The following is a 24199-nucleotide window of genomic DNA, read 5'->3' as shown; positions in this document are numbered from 1 at the left end:
TGTTTGGGCAATCTGGTGTCCCTGCCCATCTTTAAGCCCTTTTTACCCAAGCTGCCCCATGGCTCCATGACTGTGTTTGGGGGCAGGAGGGGAGGCGGTGCTGAGGGACCGGGGCAGCCACTCACGGAACATGGCGTCCAGGCGCACAAAGCAGCAGATGAAGCTGTCAAAGTCGATGTTCATGTTCTTGTCGGCGTAGCGCATGGTAATGATGTCGTAGAGCTGGTTGTTGAGCCGAAAGCCTGTGGAGAAACAAACACGGGCACAGCTGGGCCACGGGCGGGAAAAGCTCCAGCAGCGATTTGGCCACAGGAGCTCCCCAGGCCTGGCCCAGGCTCAGGCTGGAAGGTCCTGCTGCAGCTGCTGAACTAAAGGAAGTAAAGCCATAAGGAGCTTCACYGTGTCCAGCTACTCCCCTAAAATGTGAGCAATGTTTTGAAATCATGATTTGAGAGGGCCTTTAGCACATAAGTTACCTCAGGCTATGAGGGAAGAGGAGAGGCTGCAGCCCCAGAGAGCCTAAAGCTCAGCTGGGCCTGGTGAGAGCAAATCAGCCAAAACTGTGGGACATGTGCAGGAGGAAGTTGCTATAAAAGCACAGTTAAACCGTGGTCAAAAATTGGATAAGGAGTTCCTTGGCATGGAACCCAGAAACTGCACTATTTTGCAARAAGAGTTTTGCCAGCAAACTGTGGCACTGAATGCTGCAGCTTGCAAGGGTCTGTCACAGTTTGGACACAGCCACTGGTTGGCTAAACACAAGGTATGTGCTCTGAAATGTGCTTAGTTCTAAAGTTAGGGCAGGAGGTACTTAAACATCTTCTCTTTACATTGACAGCTTCCCTGGTAAGAACAGAAACCTGGAAAATAAAAATTACCCATATTTCTTCCACAGSAAGAGTCCAAATCCAGGTGTAGTTTTGTCTTTAGCAAAGGATCACAGAATCATGGAGGTTTTGTAAAGTACAAGGTAGCCATTTGCTTCTGTTCCTTGATGTGCCAAAATACTACTGGAGCAATGTGTCACTGAAATCGTCCTATCTGGGTTTATAGTGRTACTACAGATTTCCTGATCAAAGAGGTCACCTTGCTCCCTTAGAGACCTGGTAAAGATATTTGTGGGGGGAGGCGTGCTCCCCAGGGGAAGAAGCATACTGGTCTGTCTGAGACAAGCAAGAAAAGTCCAAAGTCTCTCTTTGTAGGATGAATTTCATTGACTACAAGTTTTGCAAAAATGCTTTCTTTGCATTGTGCAGGTTGAAGAGACTGAACCTACAGTGGCTCCATACTCAAGAAACATTAACATCACTCAGAGAATGTAAACCCAGTTGCCTAACCTGCTCCATCTCGGTTTCAGTGCCTGCACACTTAGGCTGAAGGTTTTCCACTGTTCTTTGTTACTTACACAAATATATAGAATCCACAGCTTAAATGAGAGCAAATGTCTGCAGCACTCCTTAAGTGCAGAGCATCACATATTGCATTAAAGAGGAGCTGAAGAGATCTATTTGCATGGCAAGTTATAAAAGGCTTGCCATTTGGATATTTGAGAAGCTCTGTTGGGGAAAAAATTATTTTATAATTTCTCTAGGGTCTDTCTTTAAAAGAGAGCACTGTGTTCCTGATTTCACCCTGATCATTTGTTTTGTTACATCAAAACAAAACCAAGTTTCTTCAGCTGTTGGACACTCCACTGGGGAAGGTACCTGCATCATTGACTGCGTTGCGCATCTCATAGCTGTTAATGGTTCCTGAATGATCCGTGTCGTAACGCTTGAAAACTTTCTAGAAAAGGAAAAAAATACATACACAATAGTTATAAAAACATGTACTCTTGAATGCACCCACTGAGTGGATATGGGACGTGTGCCTCAGACACTTGGAGGCTTTGCCACATGCCTTATCTTGCTACTGCTGGGCAGTCTGGATTGTTAGCAGAGTTCCTCTCAGACACAAAGTGAAATAATTTAGATTCAATCTCTGGGAAGCTAAAAAGCTCTCCCCTAGAGACTCCCCTTGTTTGACTTGAGTTTATGCTGTTAATCCTCCCTCTTKATTGCCCTAATTAAGCTATTTTTGAGGCCTGATTCTAGTTCCCATAATCCTCCTCCTTCAATTTGTATGCCTCTGTGCTATTCTCATGGGGGRAGGCTTTACACAAGAGATTCAGGCTATTTGCTTAGGCTATGAAGTAGGATGAGGAGAGGCATTACTTCTCATTCTGGAAACTAATTTGCAAATATTTTTAGCCTTTCTTTTTGCTGCAGTGTATGTGGAGAATTCTGATTTTCCTATAGAACATTTTCATTTCAGAAGCTGTGAAGAAGAGTTGTGAAGACAACAGCWATACCTGCCAGCTTTTAATCTTGTCCCAGAGATGTCGAAATTCATCAAAGTTTATCTTCCCTGAGCCATCTGTCTGTGATGCAAACATTCAGGTAAAAAAMTCACAATATTTTTGGGATAAAATTAATTAAGTCTGCAAATACTGGTGAAGGGATGAATGTAAAACAGTGTTGGGGATCTCCTCGGCATCAAGAGCTGGCTGAGCTCTGCAGTAAAATATTTGTAAACACTTTGGTTATTGTGCAAAGGACATYGTTTCAGGAATGTGAAGTACTATTAGTACTTCGTGTAGAAGCAAACTCCACGTACCAGCCATGACCTTGCCTCTGGAGTGTTCTAAAAGTGCATGAGTAGGATGTTTTTAGTGCACTCTTCTGAAATATCCCCAAATGTGAAGCTTACCCAATGCCTTTTAGTGTAACTRAGCTTTCCTCAGGAGTAGAGCTCTTTCTGCCTTCCTTAAAATTAATTGAGAACTATGCAAAATGTTGACTAAAGCTGTTTTCACAAATTTATTTAGGCTCCAACCATTATGGCTCTGGGTTGTAGTTACACTTTCGTTCTGGCTATGTTTGGATGCATTTATGTTCTCTCAAAATTGTTTTATGGGAAACTGAGGGATGTTGTGGCAGAGGTAGTGCATCTTGTAGCGTATTTTATTGCAGTTGTTTCAGACAAGTTCTGCATGCATTGTAAGCTGAGCATACAGTAAAATATGTAATACATGACAAATGTGAAGGGGAAAACATAGTAAGTTTGTTGGCAGGAACTGTATAGTTATGGTGAGTTTGTTTTAAAAATAGTAATAAAAAAATAATGCTTTAGTAGATAAGCTGGCCAGTCTCTGATGCCTAAAGAAGAGTGTCATACTGACTGCTTTATTTTATATCCTTCTTCTTTGTGGTATTTTTCTTCACCAAGTATGCTAATATTGAGCTGACTGGAATTAAGRTGTACCAACACAGGCACATTTGTGCTGTGTTATCTGACTACAGACTAYCATTTGCTGTTTCATTTCCCTGGCTTACTGACTTGTGCATCTGTGGTGGTGAGAAACAGGGGACTCAAGTGGTTTCAAGCACTCCCTTTTCATCAGGAAAGGATACATCCATTAAAGCAATCATGCTGCGGCAGGATTCCAGTTCAAAACCTTCTGACCTTAGGTCCTTATCTGAAAAAAATGATGCCAGGTGAATACAAATCATGCAAATCAGCATGTGATTTTCCTCTCAGGTGTAACTCTAATCAAAACAAAAGCCAAACCTACTTCCTTCATCCAGTAAGTAATGAGTGGTATAGAAATCTGAAAAGACTCTCAGTGATGTTATTGCCTGTGAATTAAATATTACTTTTCTTGACTTGCTATATACATTGAAAACCTCTGGAAAAATTTCCAGGTTAGTAAGCAAGTACAGGGTCTATAGGTTAAAGTTTGCTAAACAGGGAGAAAGGTCTGCCTCTCCACTAGAAATTTTTAAAGGGCATTTGCAGGCTGTGAGAAGTGCATTATTGTCCTGTGTGGTACTTCTAATGAACATTTGCTCATTTCTGAATTACCAGAACTAACAACCTGTAGAGATCATCTCTGTGAAAAGTTCAGCTTGCTGAAGTATCAGATGCAATGTCTGTGGAAATGTAACCAGGAAACTTCTGAGCTTGAAAACATCAGTAATTTTTAGAGTGCAGCTCAGGGGTTAGGCTCTATCACAGATTGCTTTGACYAGGGTTAGTAAAACCATGCCCGAACTCACGTTTTTTTACGACATTGTTGAGAACATTCCTAAGTTCTTCAGCATTGATCTCCATGTCCTGATGGAAATGTGGTGAGAATATAATTGGTTACAACATTATTAATTAAACATAATTTTATGGATGGATRTGCTAAAAGTGTGACGTCTTTGGTCACTTTTCAGAAAGGCATAYACATGTTTCAAACCAGAGGGCATTCCACTTCATGTAAACATTAGCCCAACTCTTTCTTGAGGCTGCAGTACRAGGTAGATCTGAAGTTACAATATAATACTCACTAAACTACAACTAGAAGAATGGCTGGTAGTTTCAAGCCAGTGTGTAAGTCAAACAGCAAAACCAGAAAATTCCTGTATCACATTTGTAGCCACTTGATTTATGCAGCTCTTTGATCTGTTTTTAACTTCCCTTGTTATGCATACACCAGAGGGCATTGCATTTCTAACTTGTTTATACTTGCTGTACAAAACAGCCTCTTGTAGGAAGGATAGGAGAAAAAGCCTGCATTTAAACAAGGCTTCCTCATACATGATGTGAATAGCTTATATGTACACATGAGGACAGATGTATACTTAATGGGATTTTTATTTGATTTTACTTATCTCCAGATCTCAAAGGGAATTTGATGGGAGGAAAGTAAAAGGAAATTTTAATATTCAGTGGTTTTAATCCAAGGAGCAGTTGATTTAGGAGCTGTTGTGGCCAGGCTGCTTTGATGCAGAGACAGGGATCGATTGAATACTCACATCCCCTGCAATCTGTCGGAAAATATTCCTGAACTGTTTTTGCTCTTCACTCTCCTCACGAGCTTTTGTTGAAGAACGCTGAAAAGACACAAGCAAAGATATATGCTTAGTCCAGTGGGGAAGAGAAAAGGTGTGAATGGTTCATTTGTCCTTGTGTGAGGGATCATCTTAGTGAATCTGGAGACCTTTGGAGGAACAGATTGTCCACCTGTTCTTTCCCCATGTTTTTGTTAATTCTGATCATTAAAACTGACAAGTATTTAATTTCATCCCATTGCTCTCTTTTCTGTTGGAAGAAGCCAAAGTAATTATGCCCACTGGCAATTGTTATTTTCTTTTTTTTTTTGTTTCAAAACATTGCAAAGGAGAAGTTTGCAGCASAAGAGGCGTATCAGAGAACCAAATAATGGTTTTCATTAGAAGGAACCTTAAAGATTATCTTGTTCAAGCCCCCCTACCATGGGCAGGGACACAATATCTGCCTCATAGCTGCCCTGTAGGCTATAAATGACCATGTGAGAACTCTTTATGATGTGGGTAGCCCCTTGCTGAAGGCAAATAGCATATGAGACTGAGGAAAAAGATGAACATGAAACTTCCTCAGGCACATGCAAAGTGCAGCCCTGAACTTTGAAGCTAATATTGAAAAAGGATATGAAAATTACAGGTAACAAAGTTAATTTCTTGGCTTGGTTCTTGTTTTTCTTTGTCTAAATGCAGAAGAAAGTTTAGATTGGTTCCAACTCTGCCACCTGTATGCTCTGGCAGTCATGCAGCAGAACAGCACCTCTCTGTTAGCAAATGCTCCAGCCATGCCTCCAGATGCCACAARCCTGGATGTGGGATCTGGCTGGTAGATCTTTTGTCTCTCACCCACCTACAGGCAGAAACTCTGAATTTGCTACTCTGCTTTCCTCCTCTCTGGCAGTGAGGGAAAAGAAGAGGGGTGCTGGAGCTCCTGGGTTTACCTGTCCTTTTTCCTCTGGCCAACAGCTGGGTTATTTGTATAATAGAGCAACCAGGAGATGTCTCCAAGCAACTAAATCCTCCTGCAGAGCTGTTAAATAACTGAAGGGACAGTGTCTCTGTGCTCATGCTCATTAGATCCACATAAAACACATGCAAGTTAGGCTGAGATTTGATGAAAAGCTCCTTAGTATCTCAGACACCTCTTTGCCCTATTCCTGTGCTCTCCCCTGCTACTTTTTCATGCTAGCCAGACCATGCCCTACTTCCCCCTCTGCCACTTGCTGCAGAAACCTTTTTCTCATCTGCTTGGGTCTTTTCACCATCTTTGCCAGCATTTTCATCTCCTGTCAGCTCCTTATTGCTGTTTGCTCTGTCAGAAACGAAGATGATAGGCTAGAAGAAGAAAGCAAAAGAGAAATTGAAATTACACAAGAAATAGTGGAAAGGAAAATACTTGGTGATAAGAATTCTGTGGAAAGTGCATGCAGCAACAGCTCCTACTCTTTAAAGCATGACAAGAGAAGCTATTTCTTGGAATGAAAGAAAAAATAGGACAAAAAAAAGGTGGGAAAAAATCTGTTCTTCTCATGCTAAAAAAAGCTGCAAAACTCTTCTTGCAAAATAGTGCAATTTCTGGGTTCTAGCTTTCCTTATCAGAAAGACAGTAATTGATCATGTTTGGTTTGTTGCTGTTGGTTGTGAGGTTTTGTTTGTTGGGGTTTTTTGACCACTTTAGTTGGTTTATTGGGTTTTTTTGGGAGGGTGGGTTTTTTTTCCTGTTTTTAAGCAAAATAAGCCTCCTAGATTCTCACAACTTAAACTGATGATCTTGCCCCTCTCTATGAAGGACAGTAGCACTGAAAACAAAYCAAATGTGAATCTTGCACAGAAAGGGAGTATTTGTAGGAGCTTGTTAGGTATGTGAAGCATGTGTTCTTTCTCTGTATTGATTCTTGAAGCACTCACCYGTGAGCAGCCCTGTGCAATTGTTCTGGTTTGGTGCATTTAAAACAAGAACGGCTACCTGATGTGAATGTATTACTCTGGACTGTTAATTTCAATCAGCCTGTTTTGGGACTAATTTATCTGATTACATTTTCAAGGTCCAAAACGTGTTGTGTTGAATCAAAAMTAGAATCCTGGACTTTGGTGAGCAGAAACTTCAGGAAAGGGGAGTGGCTGCACTAGGCACTGGAAAGCAAATATGAGGGCACATATCTGGAGAAGGGGTGCTTTCTGCTAGCAAGGGGTGTCAGGCTGCCTGAAAAGGTGCAGAAAGGAAGGGCAGTTTGTGCAACCCAGAGGATCGATGTAAAGCTGAAAAGTTTCTGTTACCCTTTTGCCACCCCTTTGAATGAGATGGATGCTAATGCTGTTTCTCTAGAATCTAATGTAGGAGAAAATCTTTGCAGCATGCAAATGGCCTCATATCCAGCAACCTTCATTAATTAGTTCTGTTTCCAGACACAGAGAAAAATTATGATACCAAGGAACTCTTCTCCTGATCATGCACTGCACATGCTCTTTGCCTTGCTGGCACTTAGCACACTGCWCAAGTACCTACCTTGCCCTTTTTCTTCTGTGTGAAAAGAGACAAAATTTAAAAGTGCCTCATTAGATTATGCAGAGCTGATGGTAAAGTTTTATTTTTTAATTTTTCCTGTTCCTGTATTCATACAGCTTTCAAATCCCCAAAAATGCGGGAACATCCACCCACCTAGAAATGGCATATTAAAGCACACACATTGCAGAAACCATAGCAAAACCATGTCTCATCACATCTGGGGCTTTGTCTGCTTGAATAAAATTTCTTTGGTTCTGACTATTCCTTTCCTTTTTCCCAACCTGTCAATGCAGTGGAGAYTGAACTTCTACGTCCGTAGATCAATGATATCTGAAGTGACTATTTAATTCCTCCATATCCGTACAGTTATTTTATATTATGACAACAAACAAAAGGGGAACATTTCTGAGCAGGGTTTAATAGAGCTCAATTCTGTGCAAGAGCATTTCCTCTGATTTTTTTTCAAGACTAACGGTACTGTTAACTCTAGGATATTCCCACAAAGATGTGTAAAACTAGAGGGTGAAGAGTTAGAACTTGTCATGGATACTATTTGGAACCAGACTTTTTAGAATGCAGGCACTTCAAAATAAGGTACTTTTTTCTTTATTACATGAGATGTCAGTTTCACAAAGAAAATATCTCAGGGCACAGAGCTAGGCTTCCCTTGGTAAATGGATAATCTCCATTGATGGAGGCAAGGACAATGCTTAGCATCCAGCTTCTTTATGCCAGCAGCAGATTTCAAATCTGCAAGAACGTTTTGGTCTGACCAAGTTCAGAAAGTAGTGTGTATAAAGCAAATGTCAGTAGAAGTATCTTGATGAGAAAAAAGATGAGAATTTTTCGAAAAAGTGCTGTCCTGTGGCTGCAAATGGTTTCCTGCTGTAGATATYCCTAGGTATTATGTTCCTCCTCTCCCTACCCTTATACACAAAAGAGGTCCAGGACAGTACTTACCAATGGACGCTCTGCCTCAATCATGTTTTCAACCTCCCTAGTAGAAAGCAGAAAATAAATTAAAAAATTAAGAATGTGACTATTACCAATGTTGTTTAGTTGGCTTGTAAGCAGGCGCTTGAACTTTCCAAGCAGCCAGCAGCGTGGGCTGGCTTCCAGCATTACAGCTGCAGGCTCTAGGAGTAGCTTTTTCCCAATTTGAACTGAATATCCTAAGTACCATTTCCAGGATGACTGCTGCCTGGCTTACTTCTGTAAAAAGCCTTGATAACAGTGAAGTGGAAGTAAAACAGAAGTTCTTTGGCCTTAGTAAATGGTTAATGGGTTGCTTGCAAAGGATGTCCTGTAAGCAGTAAGCTTCTCCAAGCAGATTCTTGGTAGACAATAGGGCAGGCTTGGGGAAATGAGTTTGCAGCTTGGAGTTTCCAAGGAGATTAAGAAAACAAAAAGCAGGGTGTTCCAAACTGATAACATTATTTTAGCGGACTGGTGAGGTCACTCCACCTATAGGGCCAGATAAATGRCTCTGCAACTTACTCTGAAAGACTTCTTTTCTCTGAGAAGACCCTGAGGATGAATTCTCCCTCCTGGTGAGGGTCGTATGTGGATGGGATGATGACATACTCGCTGGGAGGTAACCGGAAGCGCTCAGAGATTTCTCGCATGTTTATGTAGGTCTTACTTCTAGCTTTGGAGGCATTGTAGAGGAAAAAATCCTTCTGCAARTGGTGCTTAGTACCATGCATCTGCAGAACAAATGAGTCAGTTTGTCTTCAATGAAGTTTTGCCCAGGTGGGTTGCCATGTGGGCAGCACATGGCTGGGACAGAAAACACAGCAAGCAGCAGCTTAGCAAGCAGGGAGCTGAGGAGTGGTGGCAAATACAGAGTCTGTCACCCTAAAGTTGCCACTGACTGAGTCTAGCTGGTTTCTGAGGGGTGCTCCAGAGCCCACCTGCAGATTGTGGGGCTGACTTCTGCTGTGGAGGTGCTTTTATCTGACTCCTTTGCCAGATGCTATGTTGTGTGTAACCAAAGCTCAGCTGCTTTCCTTGGAGGGTGGCATGGCAAGGAATGGTGTTAGCAAACTCCTACATGCCATGGGTAAARTGAAGGTGCTTTCAGGGAAAATGTGTCCTTGTCTGGACAAAACATGAGTTCTGTATCTGCTAAACAARTGTGACAACCAAACGCTGCATTAGTTCAAATATTAAAATTAAGCCAGGAACTGAGGGCTAAGAATGCTTGCAGGCTGTTCTCTGCAGAAACAGCCATCTGTAAGATAGTCAGCAAAGACMACATTCAAACTGTCATGTTTTCTAGGTAACAGCATTCAGGTGAGCTTCTTAGCACAACTTGTCCTGCCAATGATTCAGCTACTGTCATGCTCAGAAAAATGTAACCTGGGTACTTTCAATAAGCTTTCTTCACTGTCTGAAAATACCATTAATTTTCTAAACAAATTCTAAGGCTACAGAGAGAACTCCGTGACTGTAGAATGAAAGGCCATTAGCATTATTTTTAGGAGGAAATAGAAGTGGCTTAGGGTGGTTCTGCATGGAGTGCAGGGGCAAAGTCCTCCTAGGCACTGCTTCCTGGATCTGTGACCAACTCTGCAAGTGATGCCCAGACCACCACAGAACAGAAAAGCAGCACTGAGGAAAAGGTGCAAGTGAAAATGGGGTGCGAGTGAGAAAGAACTAAAAATTACTCACAAAATGTTACTAATAAACACTCAAAGCAAAAAGGKTAGCAGTTCTACTGCTGTTACATCCCTGAAAACAAACTGGACTGGACAGTCTCCTGCTGACTTACAGACAGGCACTACAGTAACACTAGCTGTGGGGATACACCAAGATGTCAGTCTGGCTCCGTTCTGCGCATACCTCTTTGGGCACCTTGGGGAGAGACAGAGAGAAGAAACAGTCAGAGATGCTGGGGGAGTCCACGTGTTTATAGATCATACAGAAGGGCATTCACCTGGAGCTCTGGGCACACAGTAATTTAAATGCCCCGAGTCAGATAAGCACTCTCCCTCTTCCTTTCTAGGTTTCTTGGAATCTACATGAAATAAGCCAAAATCTGAACCAAATATGTTTGTGCAAGGGACTGAGTAAATTGGCTTTTTTATCAAGTCAATAGCAGGGACAGAGGTTAATTGCGATGTATGAGTCTGTTTCCCTTCTCACACTTTTCTGCCAATGAAATGCTTAGTTTCTGAAAGGACGAAAGAGAGATTGAAGAATATATGGGAAAGAATATGTCAAAATCTGGCACTAGGTAACTATAAAAGCCTAAAACGTGTCTTAATAGATGGGTAAACCCTGAGGTTACTATGGYACAAGCAGTTAGAAAGACTTCAATGTCCTTCTTCTTTTCCAGACTTTCCTTGACTTCCTTGCAAAGCAAAAATTACAATTGATGTAATCAGCCTGAATGATTCAGTGACTCTCTTGGTGCATGAATACTGTCAGGATTTGCAGCCATGGTGCAAAGAGCAAAATCTAGAGCTGTTACCTCATAGATGGCAAAGCCAATGGTGTACAGGTTGGCTCCCAGCTTGCGCTCCTTCCTCCTGTTTTTCTGCATCAATGCGACAAGGAAGCTGCAGATAACCTCTTCATCCTCAGGATCATCATCTTCCTCCAGGAGCTTCAAGCGATACTGGGGATTGGTCCAAAATGTATCTGTGAAATCCCATCAGCAACCCAAAGAAAACATGTAAAGCTTCAGTCTTTTAATGATGCTCATGATCAAAGAGAACTTCTAAGTTCCTTGCCTATGCATCCTGAGGGAACAGTTAAAATTGGGCTGAGACATACATGGGATTTTTTTTTTTTTTGCATGTTATGGCTATTACTTAGCTCTGACAAAATTGCATAGCAAACTAGGATATATGAAAAACTGTCATGTGATAAACTTCCAAAGTCCCTAAACCATCACTAATCCACTAAAGTGGCTTTCCCAATTGAAATCTAACTGTTAGGGTGAAATTTATCCCTTTTACTTGGGGCACTGTGAAGTATTCAAAAAATTGTTTATCTTTGCCAGAGCTGCCTTTTGGGCTYATGATGTTCTRTTACAACATAGTGACAGAAGATTTCCAGCTACCAATCACATGCCTTGTCCACTGAGGAAGCAAGGCTTTCCTGTGACTGGGCACTAATCAGGCTGTGGTTGACCCAGCCTTTGGGATCTAACCTAGTCCCCATCAAAGAGGCTGTATCTCTCAAGACCCTTTGCTCACCTGGATAATTGCGGCAACCTCCAGCTGAGCAGCCTCTTACCCAACGCCCTTCGTTGACTGACACGGTCCAGGTCTGGAATTTATCCACTTCCAGAGTATCAGGAGTGAGGTTACAGATCTCAAGCTTTGTGAAGTACCTCATGAAATCTTGAAATGATATCCTGGAGGAATTGAGGRGAAATTGAATCCAAATGGATTCACACGGTCAGCAGTTTTCTGAAAGACTTTCGGGAGGTGGAGGAGCGTGACCAACAGTACCGCCAGTACTGGGACAAGTTTGCATGGGAGTGCCATGCTTTCCAAATGCCTTYGGTCTGCTGGTTGGTCAATTAACACAGGTACAGCTCCAAACTCAGGGAAACTGAGCTGAGAGGATGGTATGTAGGAAAGGTGATGGAGAGCTTGTGCAAGTGCAGCATAATTAGAAAGACTGTGCTGATAGCACTGAATAATCCCTGGTGGGAGAATGAGAGGATCACAGAACAGGGCTTATTGGGAATATGAAGAGGAGTAGAGATCACTTCAATAGTTTTAGCAGATTTGTAATTTTACAATGTCACTAATTTTTGCTATGTTTGCATATTTCCTAGAGAAGCACAGGTTTTTGACTGATGTTCTCACCAGAACTCCCCATCCTCCACGATCTTGTGCTGCAGGCGGATTTTCTCTGCTTCATCAACTGAGTTCCATTCCTCTGACCTTCAAAGGAGTAAACAAGTTATCTTAGGATTCATTAAAGTTTCTATACTTTGCCCTCATAGAGTGAAAAATCAAGAGTCATCTTGCTACATCCACATAATTCTTCCTTTGTAAGCCTTGAAATTATCTGTTTTCAATGCTACCCACTTTGCCACATGCCCAAATAAAAAAAAAAAACACATTGTCCTACTTCTCTCTGCCTTCCCTATAGACTTCTTAGCTGCTGTCAAACATCTGCTGAACTGTGTTAATTTTACGTAGCTTGAAGAAAAAAATGTTTGCAGACTCTCATTCCTGCTGTAGCTATTGAAATTCCTTTTAGTAAAACACTGACATCTTGTTTCRTTCACTTCTTTCATAACTTAAAAGATTTTTCTACTTTAACATCTTGTTTTGAACATGGACATTACTGAATTTGATAGACTGTAAAATCAGATTTAATGCATCATTACAATGGAATGTCTTAATTTCCATTTATTAAAGCCCCCCTTAATATCTTATTACATACTCTCTTCTTTTTTRCAGCTTCATCTAAGCACTCGGTCAACTTCAAAATGACAACAAAGACAATTCAGATACCTCATCACTGAATATTARGGTTATGCACAAGCTGCATGAAGGCAAATAAAGCTGCAACTTATTTTTCAAATGACATGAAGCTCTGCTTTACTCACTTGTCRCTCCAGGGTCCGTTCCATTCCACCTGGCCCCAAGGGTTCCTCAGCCTTACCAGACGTATTTTTTCCCCTTTAAATATTGTCTAATTAAAAAGAAAATGCAACAAGAATAGACTGAGAGTAGGTTCMAAAGGAAATGTTCTGCCTGTCACCAGCTCTCCAGTGGTGATGCTTTTCTGGGCCATACCCCCACAGCTGGAGGGGAGCGGTGCACTCACCTCTTCCACGGCMGTCACAGAGTAGGCGTGGCCTTTGACGAGCCCGCAGGACATCCGTGTCTCGTATTGCATTGGCACTATGGTCTGTCAGACAGAGGGAAAAACCCGTGGGACTCACACAAAGCTCAGCTGGCTGCTCGAAGGCAGGTGCTGCCACCCAGGGCTTTCAGAGGGAGGAGGACACGGTTCATGTGGCAAGATTTACTGCCTTGTTCTCCTCTTTTGTTTGTCAAGGTAGTCAAGCTAAGCGCCTAGAGAATTTGTGTTGTTAGTTAGAAAGGAGTGAAGTATGAACTGAAAATGGAAGAAGTTAATAATGCTAGTTGGAAAGGATATTTTCTGGTGTATTTTTCCCTTTTTTTAGGCTATTCCTTCTTGCATTTGGAACATGGCAGGACATAGCATGCTTAATCAAAGCAATTGGCTTTTTGTATTGGGAGGACTATTCAGCCTTTTCTAGGATAGTGTTCTTGTGTAGCTCAGTGAGGTTATTACGCATGAACTGGTTAAATATCAAAGCAAATCAACACCTAGAATACTTCCATCTTTCCAGATGGCTGCTATTTTATCACAATGACATCTAAACACCCTATTTAATGCACTGTTCCTACGAACTGACACTATTTCATTGCATCTAACATTCAGGGAGGRCATAGCAATGTGATGGTTAGGTGTAAATACATTTGTTTTCTTAGTAATCAGTTTTTRGTGTGTGTGCACTGGATTTTTATTTGCAAATTTCAGACTGCTGTTTTTCTGTGATATCCAGAATTGGGAGCAAGATGGCATTTACACACAGCTTGCTGTACTTGCAGGAGAGACCTCCAGTATTGGTGGGAGGGGAAGACCCTGCCACGTGTACATGGACCATGAGCAAAACTTCCCTATCTGCTGTGTCTGTTGCTGAGAGATGCCTGCAAAGCCCTGTCAGTAACTCTGCCATCCCTTCTTAACATGTCTGATGCCATGAAAAAGGCAGGACTGGATACTTAAGGAGAATTTGTAAGGTCACACAGAAATGTTCTCAGCTTGCACAGGGAGGATCTCATCCAAATATTTCCTGGCTGTTGCAATTATTTTCCATTATTTCACTTCAGCACCTATTTGGTTTCTTTTTCCTTGATTCTATTTTCATACTATAGACTTACACCTATTTCCCTTTTTCTTCATTCCTGTTCATGTTGTTGCCATGATTATATGTCAGAACCCCCTCTTCTTTCTGTTTAAGTRCAATAACTTCTGGTCCCCTGGATCACTTCTCAAAGTGCAGGTTTTGGAAGTGTTTCATCTGCCTCTGTCCAGCAAGAGTCATKATTCTTTTCTGATGATGGTTCAGGAATATGCAATAACCAGCAGCACAATGGCTACTGGGGTGGCAACTACGGAAAGAGTTTTGCAATCTTCTTTTAGTAGWCAGTCACTGGGGAGGAAGTTCTCCTCCCAGACATGAGTGGTTTGGCCAGTCATGCTTGCAAAACAAGATAGTCATTCTGGGGTTTCCCAAGGAATTACACCATTTTAACCTTTTAGGAACAACTAAATATGAATGTGAGAAGAGGAAAAATCAGCTATTTCAGCTGCAAATGCAGAAGTTTGCATAACAAAAATTTAAAGTTACGTAATTGTGGAGTATTTCTCTTTGTTTTGGTTTTTTTTTTGTGTTTTTTTTTTCTCCCACCCTCCCCACCTCCCTGTAAAACAAGAGATGTAATTTCATTGTCATGGAAATACAGCTCCCTAAAGGGCAAGGTATGACAGCTGCCTGACACAGAGGAGGATAAGGCAAAATGCCCATCTATGGATTTGAAAGCTTTTAAGTTGTCCAATACATTTTTTCCATTTTTCCATTTTTTTCCATTTTTGTCCATTTTTCCATTTTTGTCCATTTTTTCTTGGAGAGTTTTAATATCCCTGTCTTTATTTTGCTAGATACTTAGGTATCCATGAGAACATATCTTTAGTTCTGTTTTGTGAAACCAAATAAGGATTTAAGAGCATAGGTGATATGTTTCTCTAACTGTTTGTAGATAAAAGCACTGTAAAGTCAAGTGCTTTGGGGACATACCCAGGCTGGCCTCTCTTCTGTCCCCTGGTAGTCTACAGTGGACTGAGTCATCTGTGCATTTTCTTGATTCTTCACCATGCGAGCAATCAATTCCCCAATGGTGCTCCGAGGAGCTGCTCCGTAGGAAAAACCCAGGTCATCCTGGCACAGAGAATGAGAGAAAAGTATCATGCAGGAAGATGAGTGGTAAAAGATAGCCTTGATTACTTCTCTTTTCCCTTATTGTGTCCGTAGTTATCTACAGTGGTCAGTAGCACTGTTTGTTCTCCCACCTGTAATGCAGTATTGTACTCTATAAAGTATTGCTTTTTTAACTTTTAAATTTACTACAATAAGTGAAGACAATCTGAGGCCATGTRGACAATAAAATATTTGCACACTTAACATCTTTGACATGAAGATTTGTGTCTTAACAGAGTTGCAGCATCCCCATATTAACCTCATTTCATTGGGTGGGAGTCCTRAGGGGAAAGGGGTTCTGATTTTGCTGATTGGACCCATTCTTTCCACCTCCATGTTCTACTTCTGTTTATTTCCCTTTTGGCACTCACTATTTGCTAATGGATGGTCTCTAGTGGGCATTACTCCATCTCCTAGAAATGGATGTTTCCCATGTGGCCTAGACCAAGCAGTTCCAAAGGTGGCATATATTTGGAGAGCCCCCTTCCTGTCATTTCTTATTTGCAAAATTTATWTGGACTCACATCAATGGAGCTGGCCATGAGAGATCCTCTGTCATTGGCATGTTTCATGATTTTATAGATATCTTTAGGSGCATCCTTTATCTCATAGAACTCTGTGACTCCTCCAGTGAAATCCTCCATGGCTTCTGTGGTGTTGCCTCCCTTCAAAGCTTCATATGACCCATGGACTCTTGAAAAGAAAAAGATTATTTTACACAGCTGAAGGTACCTACCTATATATTTATATCCATCTTGTGTGTGTGTAAATACAGCTATGTAAAAACACATACTAAAAAACCCAAAACCAATCTGTTTGTTAACTGAAAATTTTAAAACATTCCACCTGCACACATAGAAAAAAAGAAAGATATGCTGAAAATCACATGTCTTCAATGAGTGTCAAAACTACTTGGAAAATATGCTTTARCCCACCCCCAATTCCAGGGCATGGGAAAAGGCATTGGTGTACACAGGTACAGAGTCTGTGTGCTCACGACGCTGTGTGCAGGGTTTAAGCRCCTCCCCAGGCACTGCCTTGCAGGGGAGCCCGGCACAGTCCCGCCGTTTCCCTTACTTTGCATAGGCCTTTTCCAGGAGGGCGCTCCAGAACTCATTGCGCTGCGAGGACTTGGTAAAGACCAGCTGGTTGTTGTAGGTGGGCAAGCAGTCATCGATGACAACGTCCACCCAGTCTCCATAGCGCCAGAACTGCACAAAGGCAAACAGAACAAAAACCTGGGTTGGCTTGGTGCAGGGAGGAGAAACCTGGCTGAAAAGTCAGGTGGAGAGAGGAGAAATGTGGAAATTAACTGCATTGTAATGTGGCCAAAACTGATGGGCACTGGGAGGGAGGCAGCTCTACTGAATTCCCCTGGGCAAAGAGGTCCCTTAACAGAACCAAGGGAAATGTGGAAAGCAGTCCATCATTTCTGAATAAGAAGTTCTTCAATAACTTGCTATGTCAGACCAGTTATTTGTGGTCCTAAAAACAGCTGCTCTTGCCAAGTACCTACGYGTCTGTGCTGGCTGCAATGCTGCAACTGAGCACTGAGACAGGACCGGGCACCTGTTGCTACTCCTTRACACCCAGGACACAGCAATCTGCAAATGCTTCCTTAGTGTGTTAATGCTCCATTAATTGCTTCTATTGCCTGGCCCTTCTGTCACTGCCCTGATGGAAGAGCATGGGGTGTAGCAGTTCAATCCCTTTTCCTCGCTGCGGTCACTCATCCTTCCAAAGGGTGGAGAAAGAGGGAAGAGCACGCCAAGAGCTAAGTCTTGRGTAAATACTTATGCTTACCACTAGACGGAGGCACTCACCTGGAAGTGAAAGATGCCAGCGTAGTTTTGTATAAAGGACTGGTCATGAGGTATGACTCTACAGAGCAGTTTCTTATTCAGTGTCAGGCAAGCAATGGCAGCCAGAAACCAGCAGTTACCTGTAAATGAACAGAAGTGCAGACAAAATGAAGGGATAGAGCAACTAGCATGAAAGAGAAAACCCAAGGCACTGTCAAGTGACATGCTAATTTTCAGCAGAGCATGATTCTCCATGTGTAGTACTTCAGCACTTTATTTATTTGTGCTCTGGAAGTGCTCATGGGCATTGTTCATGGCTGGATACACACATGTTAAACAGATGATATTCTCTGTAATTTAGAAAAAGCCTAAAATTTGATGAGCACTGTTACCTGCATTAAGAATTCACTGTGYCATGTGAATCTTCCCCTGAAAGTTCTTGCCTAAATTGCTACTAAGCAGATATCAACACTGATATAGAGTGAAGGAATCAGTAGATGTGTAGTGGTGAGACAGAGCATTTCAAATATCACCTTGGAAGCAGAAGAAAATTAAATGAGAGCTAAGCTGTGATGCAGACTTTAAATAGTACTAAGTTGAAGTAAGAATTTCATACCTAATTCTCCTTGGCAGATGTCTGTTCTGTTGGCTCCACCAATAATAAATCGTGGATTCTCACAGATTTCCTGCAAAACAGAAACAGATGGATGAGCAAGAGAAGCATGCATTATGATGCCTGTTTACTTTAGAAGTAAAGGCAGTTTTGGAACATTGGCCCATAGGATAGCTTGCGGATATCTAAACCTCTTGCACAGTTTTCACTATAAAAAATGCAGTGTTTCACCATGAAAATGTTTTTTCATGAATCTGGATGTTCCAGACTTCAGTCAGAGTTTCCCCCACATATCTGCAGGGTCTAATAGAGAACCTGGGGGGCTCCTTCTGTACAGTAATGTGAAAACACATTGAAATAAGAAGAATTGGGGAAAAAAAATTGAACAGTAATGAAGAAAACAAAACATTTGAGGAGACAGGAGAGCAAGTAGGTGGAAAAAACATCAAGGGACCAGATTAAATTATTTAAAAATTATCTTATGGTATCTAATTTGCAGTAACTGTTATGTTGGARCACTAAAAGGGTTGAAGAACGCATTTCATTAGGAGTGAACCCCAGCATTACTCCTCCTTAAAATTAAAGGATCAGATGTTTAGTTACCAGAAATAACCAGTTGCTGGTTAAGAGGTTTTATTCTTTCCACATGTTGTGGTATTTAATTGACAATGCTGTATTCAAAAATGTGTACAGATATCATCTGTCTCTGCAGACAGGAAGATCTTTCATTCTGCACATTGCACAAAGGGTTTGTCAGTATTTATACTAGAATAGGTACAGGAATGCTATACAGGCATAAATAATTAAGAAACTTCTGCAGGGAGGGAAGGCAAAATGCAGCAAGGGAGGTGGGACACTTGCAAGCTTACACAGCCCTTTTCTATATGGGATAAAGAACTGCAGTAAATAGGAAAACCAAGGAAAGAAGTCGGTATCACCTGTCCTGCAGAGAAAAAAGTGTCCCTGAGTTATCCCATCTCTCATACTCAGACACTTGCCATGGGTAAGAATAAGAAGACATAACTTTTGGATCCATCTCTTATGAGGGGCAGGAAAGAAAGATATTGCAACCTGAGAAACACTGTCCTGAGCAGCTGCAGATTGGGAAGAAGGCAAAGTATAGTCCAAGAGCCCAATCTGCTGAAAGAAGCTGTGACTAGAATGGGAAGGAGAAAGAAGAAACAAATGACCATTGCTTGTGTGGCAGCAYACAGAGGGAACTAATGCTACCACTGCCCATCTAAAGCTTTTAACCCACATGATCAGGGTAGCCCCRGACTCATGTTTCAGGTCTAGTAATTTCACTTGGCTCAAACCCACTTTTTTTCTCCTTCACAGTTATCAACAGAGTTGCTTTGATGTAAATATTTGGATTAGTCAGATAGCCAGGGACCAACTTCCGCTACCCTTCCAACCACCACCCCCTGCAGGCACTTCATTCTCCTTAAGAGAAGGAATGTAGGGATTGTCCTGTTATTTTGGGCATTGGTCAGCTGTTCTGGGGTCCAGTTCTGTCAAGGAAGATGTTTGACGTGCCTTTATGCTTTTCTCCACTCACTTGGCTTTGTTGAAAATATTCTTTGTCACATTGCTGTGGCGGTCTGCTGAAAATTGGTGTGAGATGCCAGGCTTTTGGTTTGTTTTTTCCAACTCTATTCTATTTTGTCTTGATTCTGCTCTTGTTGTGCCTAGCTTTGAAATCCATCATGCTGTGTTTTAGTTGAAAGTAGTCAGGTGCCACCTAGGTGTTTCCAAACATTAAATGCACAGTGATGTGTTACTCAGAGCCATTTATTGTGTCTTGGGGTTATTTGTTTTGTGGGATGGTTGGTAAAAGAACGCAAAGGAGGGAATGTTGAAATTGTCATATGGCCTGGTTTAGCCATGATAGAAAGGCTTTTCTTGCATTTCTTTATGGGGCCAGCTGCATATAGTACATTGTGGGTATGATTTGAATTTGTATTTCTTTAGTTCAGCTGTGCATGTGCTGACTACAGCTGAAGTTGCAGGGAAAGGTGTCAAGGTCTTCAAGGCTGAAGTACTCGGTCAGCAGAGCGAGATGACCTGGTGTCCAAGGTGCAGGTGGCAGGTCCTGCTTTCCAGTCTTCGTGGCTGAACAAGGGATTGCTCTTCATCTCTTAGGTCAAGTTATCACAAGAGAATCCCATCAGGCCGCACTTCATTGATGCAATGATTCAATTTTTAAAAGAGCCTCCTCTGATCTGAGTGCCTCAGACTGCCTTGGTACTATCCAAAGGACCTTTGTGTTGCACTGGGYTGATCCAGTTCAGACTGCAATTTCATTACAAAGAGTCAGTTATAGCAAGGAAAACAAAGAATCCCAGGAAAAAAAAACTATTAGTGGTGCATGCTGATTTCTGGGAAGAGTGTATTTACAGGTCAGTTGGAAAGGAGCACTGGAAAATGCAAAGGCAGCATGCAACTAAAAATGGCATTTGACCTTTGTTGTATTTTCATTAGCTTTTCTTCTGTGTCAGGAAAAAAATCTGCCAGTCAACCTATAGTGTTGTAGCAAAAGGCATCCATTCCTTTAAAACGTTAATAAACTATGGCATTCTAAGTAAATTCCCTAAACTGATCCTATCAAATGAGGAAGGATCTTCTTCAGCCTGCCTAAGACATTTTTTAGCCTCGTTCTTCTCTCTTGGTCTCTTGTGGCGTAGACCATGCTATTAAGTAGCTGTGCTGCACACTTCAAGGCAGAGTTCAATGCTGTCAGACACCAAGCTGGTTTTAGAGCTTCTGAGCTGGATTATCCTCATCTGAAAGCCCTGCCTCGGTGGCACCAGCTGCCATCTTTGCTCTGTGGTATGACCTGCACTGGCCTACATTTTGTGATTACTAAATTCAAACAGCTTCATATGTGCACAGTAGATAATCTGACTGCTTAACCTTCTCAATGAAGGTTAAAAGCAAAATCCAATAGTTTGTTGACTTGCTTTTATTTGTATTTATTATGAAATAATAAATTCTTTTGGTTTTCTGGCTATGGAGGGGATCACCATAAAGTCATTGAATCTGGTGATGGAAGTCATTGACTATATGTGGTGCTTCAATGCTGTGATTGGCTGTGAGCAAGGAGAATGACAATGGTGCACCGTTGTCATTTGAAAGTACTTTGTCAAGGCAGAGCCTTCCTATCAATATCCGGGTGTCGTTGGATCCAAGCAGGACTGCAGCAGGACCTCTCAATACTCTGTGTTACAACACAGACTTTTTCTCAGCCCTCAAGGATCAGCAGCCTCATCTCTGCTCTCAGCTGTGAGAAATCCCCACAGACAGCACAGTTGTGAGAGGTACAGCTATGAGTCACTGAGCTGGATATAACCTGGTATAGGTGGGAACAGCTCTTTGGGCTTCTCTGAACTACTGTGGGTGAGCAAATGATTTAATATTTTGTGCTGAGGAGGATTTTATTTTCCCTCTATGTACCGACACCATATTCCTGCATACTCTGAACAGAAACAGTGGTGGGATGGATAGTCTTTATCCAGGGAAACTTTCAGGGCTCTCACTTGGCTTTCGTCTCAGTTGGGTATTTGGAGGTCTTCTCTGTGCATTCATGTCGTGGCATGGCAGTCACTARCTGGGTAGAATTACAAAGGCCTTTTTGCTATGCCCCTGCCAGGGCTCCCAGCTGCCCTGCACGGCACCTGTCCCTCTGTCCATAAGGGACAAGGCCAGTCCTCGTGCATTCACTGCCCTCCAGMAGCAGAGGACAATGATTATTTTGGAAGGTGACAGAGAAGGAATGGATAGAGGAGCTTTATACAAATTCATGAGGTGACCTGACTAGGTGACTCAGGAAGCCWGAGACAGTCAGGAACAGGCTGCCTATTTTCCAGCCCTCTGTTTTAAGTGGATCATAGAGCACACTGATGACTTGTTTATTTGCAGTTTCTGGGCTTATGTAGCACATGAGATGCCACAGGGAAAGGATCTAGACTGGTCTGCATCAGRATATTCTCTCAGGACTTCTGAACTGCCTAATATTCTTTTGGAATACATTATAAAGTTTTATTTAACTACTGACCTGAATTTCAAAGTGATTAAGATTACCACTTTACAAGATTGTATTTTGTAAGCTAGTTTATTTCTTTGGGGAAAAAAAAGCCATTGCAATTTAAAAAGAACAGAAGTTGTCTGTCTCTTTACAGACTATTACAAACATAGACTGTGCAATTGAGTATATGTGGTGCTTCAATGATGGCTTCAATCTCTTAGTAAAAGACTCTTTAGCCCAGTATTACTACTCCATATTCATTTGACTTCATAAAGTCTTGACTTGTGTCAAAAGGAAACAGATAACTTTGGTTTTGATGTTTAGGTTGTATTTTAAGCCATACATAGTCCCCAGCTTGTTGCTGCTGCTATATGGATAAGTACAGGGCTTCCAAATTTACACACTCATGAGTGACTTAAAGAAATGTCTTTGGAATTAAGACCCTGGTGTCTGTACCCTTCCAATTAAAAAGGCTTGATTTGTGTCTCCACAGTTATATAAGACACATCTGAGGTTACATTGTGCATTTCTTTTGTTTTGATGCTTTCTGATATGACACTTGCACTCTGTCTGCTGCACGGTGCTGGCACTCGTGCACTGTACTGCTGTATTGTTTTCCTCTCTAGAAATGGGAAATACTATCCCTTTACATGACTGACTTGGGGGCGCATTTACATCATTCACACACTTTTCCAGGGGCTGATGCAGCCGTGGTGACAATGAAGGAATGGCAGGGCACAATTGCACCGGGCACAGCAGACAGAGGACTCATTTTGGTCCCTCCATGTTGCTCACGTTGTTGTTGTGACAGCAGCACGTGGCCTGTCTGTAATAGCCACCCACAAGAGCTCCTGCTCTTTGCTATTCAGTTACACTCCTGTGGTCAGTTTGATCCACCACTGACTTTGCCACTGAAGCACAGATTTGGACGCAGAGGAAGTATGGCAAATATAAAAGARGTGGCCAAAAACTGCCAGAGAAAGGAGCTGTAGAAGATCCTCAGAACACCCTCACTGTCAGACAGGGGATGGCAGGGGCCAAGACAGAATCCCAGGGGCTGACTTGCTGCCAGGAGCAGCTGCCCAGCAGATATGACAGGGAAATCATGTAACTCCTCCTGCAGTAGGAGGCGGAATCAGCTGGGAACTGAGGTGTTAGTCCTCTACCAGTGAGAGAGACAGGGAAAAAAAAGATGAAAAAGAAGAGGAAGGCTGGTGGGGGAATAGGAAGGCAATATCCCACAAGACAGGAAAATGAATGGGATTAGTAGCCCAGAGTCGGTCTTCATAGTGATTAGAATGCCCATGTTCATAGTAAGAAGGAGAAACAATGCAGGGAACAACTGGCTAAAACCCTGTTTCAGACCATAATCTGCCCTTTTATTTTCACACATGAGGAAGATGGCAGAATGCTAAAATAAAGGTTTAAGTGAAACAAGGTAGAGTTAAAAAAATTGAGCCTCAGCAAACCCAGTAACTTGTTGCAGAATGAGAAGAATTTTTCTTTGGTACTTTCAGACAAGAAAACCCCAGGCAAACCATGCAAGAAGAAAATTAAATTCCCCATGTATCTTTCTACATATTTCATTCCATCTCTTTTGCTGTTGTTGCTGTTTTATTGTTTTATTGTATTTTAGTCATTATACATACATTGTCTAAGCTCTCACAGCCCTAGCTAGTTATCTCCCAGGAGAGCTCTTAGGAAATGTATTTCTAGTTTATTCCGCCTGCCTCCCCAACACACAATTTCTGCAAGATTGTAAGCTCAGGGTGGATACTTCAATTTATAGAAAAAGGCACTCAGCAAACATGTTACTTACACGTGGTCTTTTCCATTCAAACTTGACGGGGCTTTTCTGGCTGTAGAAAAGGGAGGACTCATTTGGTGGGAAATCAGGATCTTCATAGAGAATGTTTTTCTCCAGGCACTTTTTGTGAAGTTCTTCATAGGTCTTCTCCTTGACGCTGATAATGGGCTGATTGCGACTGATAATGGCAGAATAAATCCCCCCTGTGCCCCCTCCTGCCCCCTCYGTAGTGCCAACGGTGGCACTGGGGACGGACCCAGCAGCTGTTTGCTGAGCCACCGCTGCATTTATGGCGGACGGCATGGGAATCAGGCTTACAGCAAATGCTGAAACACAGCAGGATCTTGCAAACTGTAAGGAAACTTCAGAGAAGAGGAAGTTGCTGTGAAAACCGTCTTTTCTATCCGTTGCAAGTCCTTTAGTCAAATTTGCAGGCCAGAAAATTCCATGTGGTTTTGCAATCCCTCAAAGGACAGTATTTTGTCAGCAGAAATAGGAATTTGTTCCTTGATGTGGGACAAGATGATCAGTTGGC

General features: G+C 42.0%; 1 protein-coding gene across 2 annotated transcripts in view; it reads right to left on the bottom strand.

The window, feature by feature from the left end:
* Nucleotides 1-23967, bottom strand: part of CAPN3 (calpain 3) — a 26486-nt gene extending 2519 nt beyond the window's left edge. The window contains exons 1-23 of one of the 2 annotated variants that reach the window (XM_057366041.1): nucleotides 23677-23967; nucleotides 17837-17906; nucleotides 17242-17360; nucleotides 16496-16629; nucleotides 15943-16111; nucleotides 15239-15379; nucleotides 13174-13257; nucleotides 12953-13038; nucleotides 12201-12278; nucleotides 11580-11740; nucleotides 10850-11019; nucleotides 10219-10230; nucleotides 8872-9080; nucleotides 8335-8371; nucleotides 7973-7978; nucleotides 7375-7386; nucleotides 6074-6203; nucleotides 4842-4903; nucleotides 4098-4155; nucleotides 3453-3517; nucleotides 2351-2419; nucleotides 1707-1785; nucleotides 126-242 (exon numbers count right to left, since the gene is read on the bottom strand). In XM_057366041.1, the coding sequence (XP_057222024.1) occupies nucleotides 126-242; nucleotides 1707-1785; nucleotides 2351-2419; nucleotides 3453-3517; nucleotides 4098-4155; nucleotides 4842-4903; nucleotides 6074-6203; nucleotides 7375-7386; nucleotides 7973-7978; nucleotides 8335-8371; nucleotides 8872-9080; nucleotides 10219-10230; nucleotides 10850-11019; nucleotides 11580-11740; nucleotides 12201-12278; nucleotides 12953-13038; nucleotides 13174-13257; nucleotides 15239-15379; nucleotides 15943-16111; nucleotides 16496-16629; nucleotides 17242-17360; nucleotides 17837-17906; nucleotides 23677-23967 (2359 nt within the window). Of the gene's footprint in view, nucleotides 1-125; nucleotides 243-1706; nucleotides 1786-2350; nucleotides 2420-3452; nucleotides 3518-4097; nucleotides 4156-4841; nucleotides 4920-6073; nucleotides 6204-7374; nucleotides 7390-7972; nucleotides 7979-8325; nucleotides 8372-8871; nucleotides 9081-10218; nucleotides 10231-10849; nucleotides 11020-11579; nucleotides 11741-12200; nucleotides 12279-12952; nucleotides 13039-13173; nucleotides 13258-15238; nucleotides 15380-15942; nucleotides 16112-16495; nucleotides 16630-17241; nucleotides 17361-17836; nucleotides 17907-23676 lie in introns of both variants that reach the window. The other variant, XM_057366032.1, reaches the window with a different exon arrangement.
* Nucleotides 23968-24199: the final 232 nt, after the last annotated feature.

Source organism: Malurus melanocephalus, unplaced genomic scaffold (genome assembly GCF_030028575.1).
Source record: "Malurus melanocephalus ecotype Western Australia unplaced genomic scaffold, MMel_1.1 scaffold_2, whole genome shotgun sequence".
Lineage (NCBI taxonomy): Eukaryota > Metazoa > Chordata > Aves > Passeriformes > Maluridae > Malurus > Malurus melanocephalus.
The sequence above is the reverse complement of the archived record's forward strand: the minus strand, read 5'-3'. Positions and strand labels throughout refer to the sequence as shown.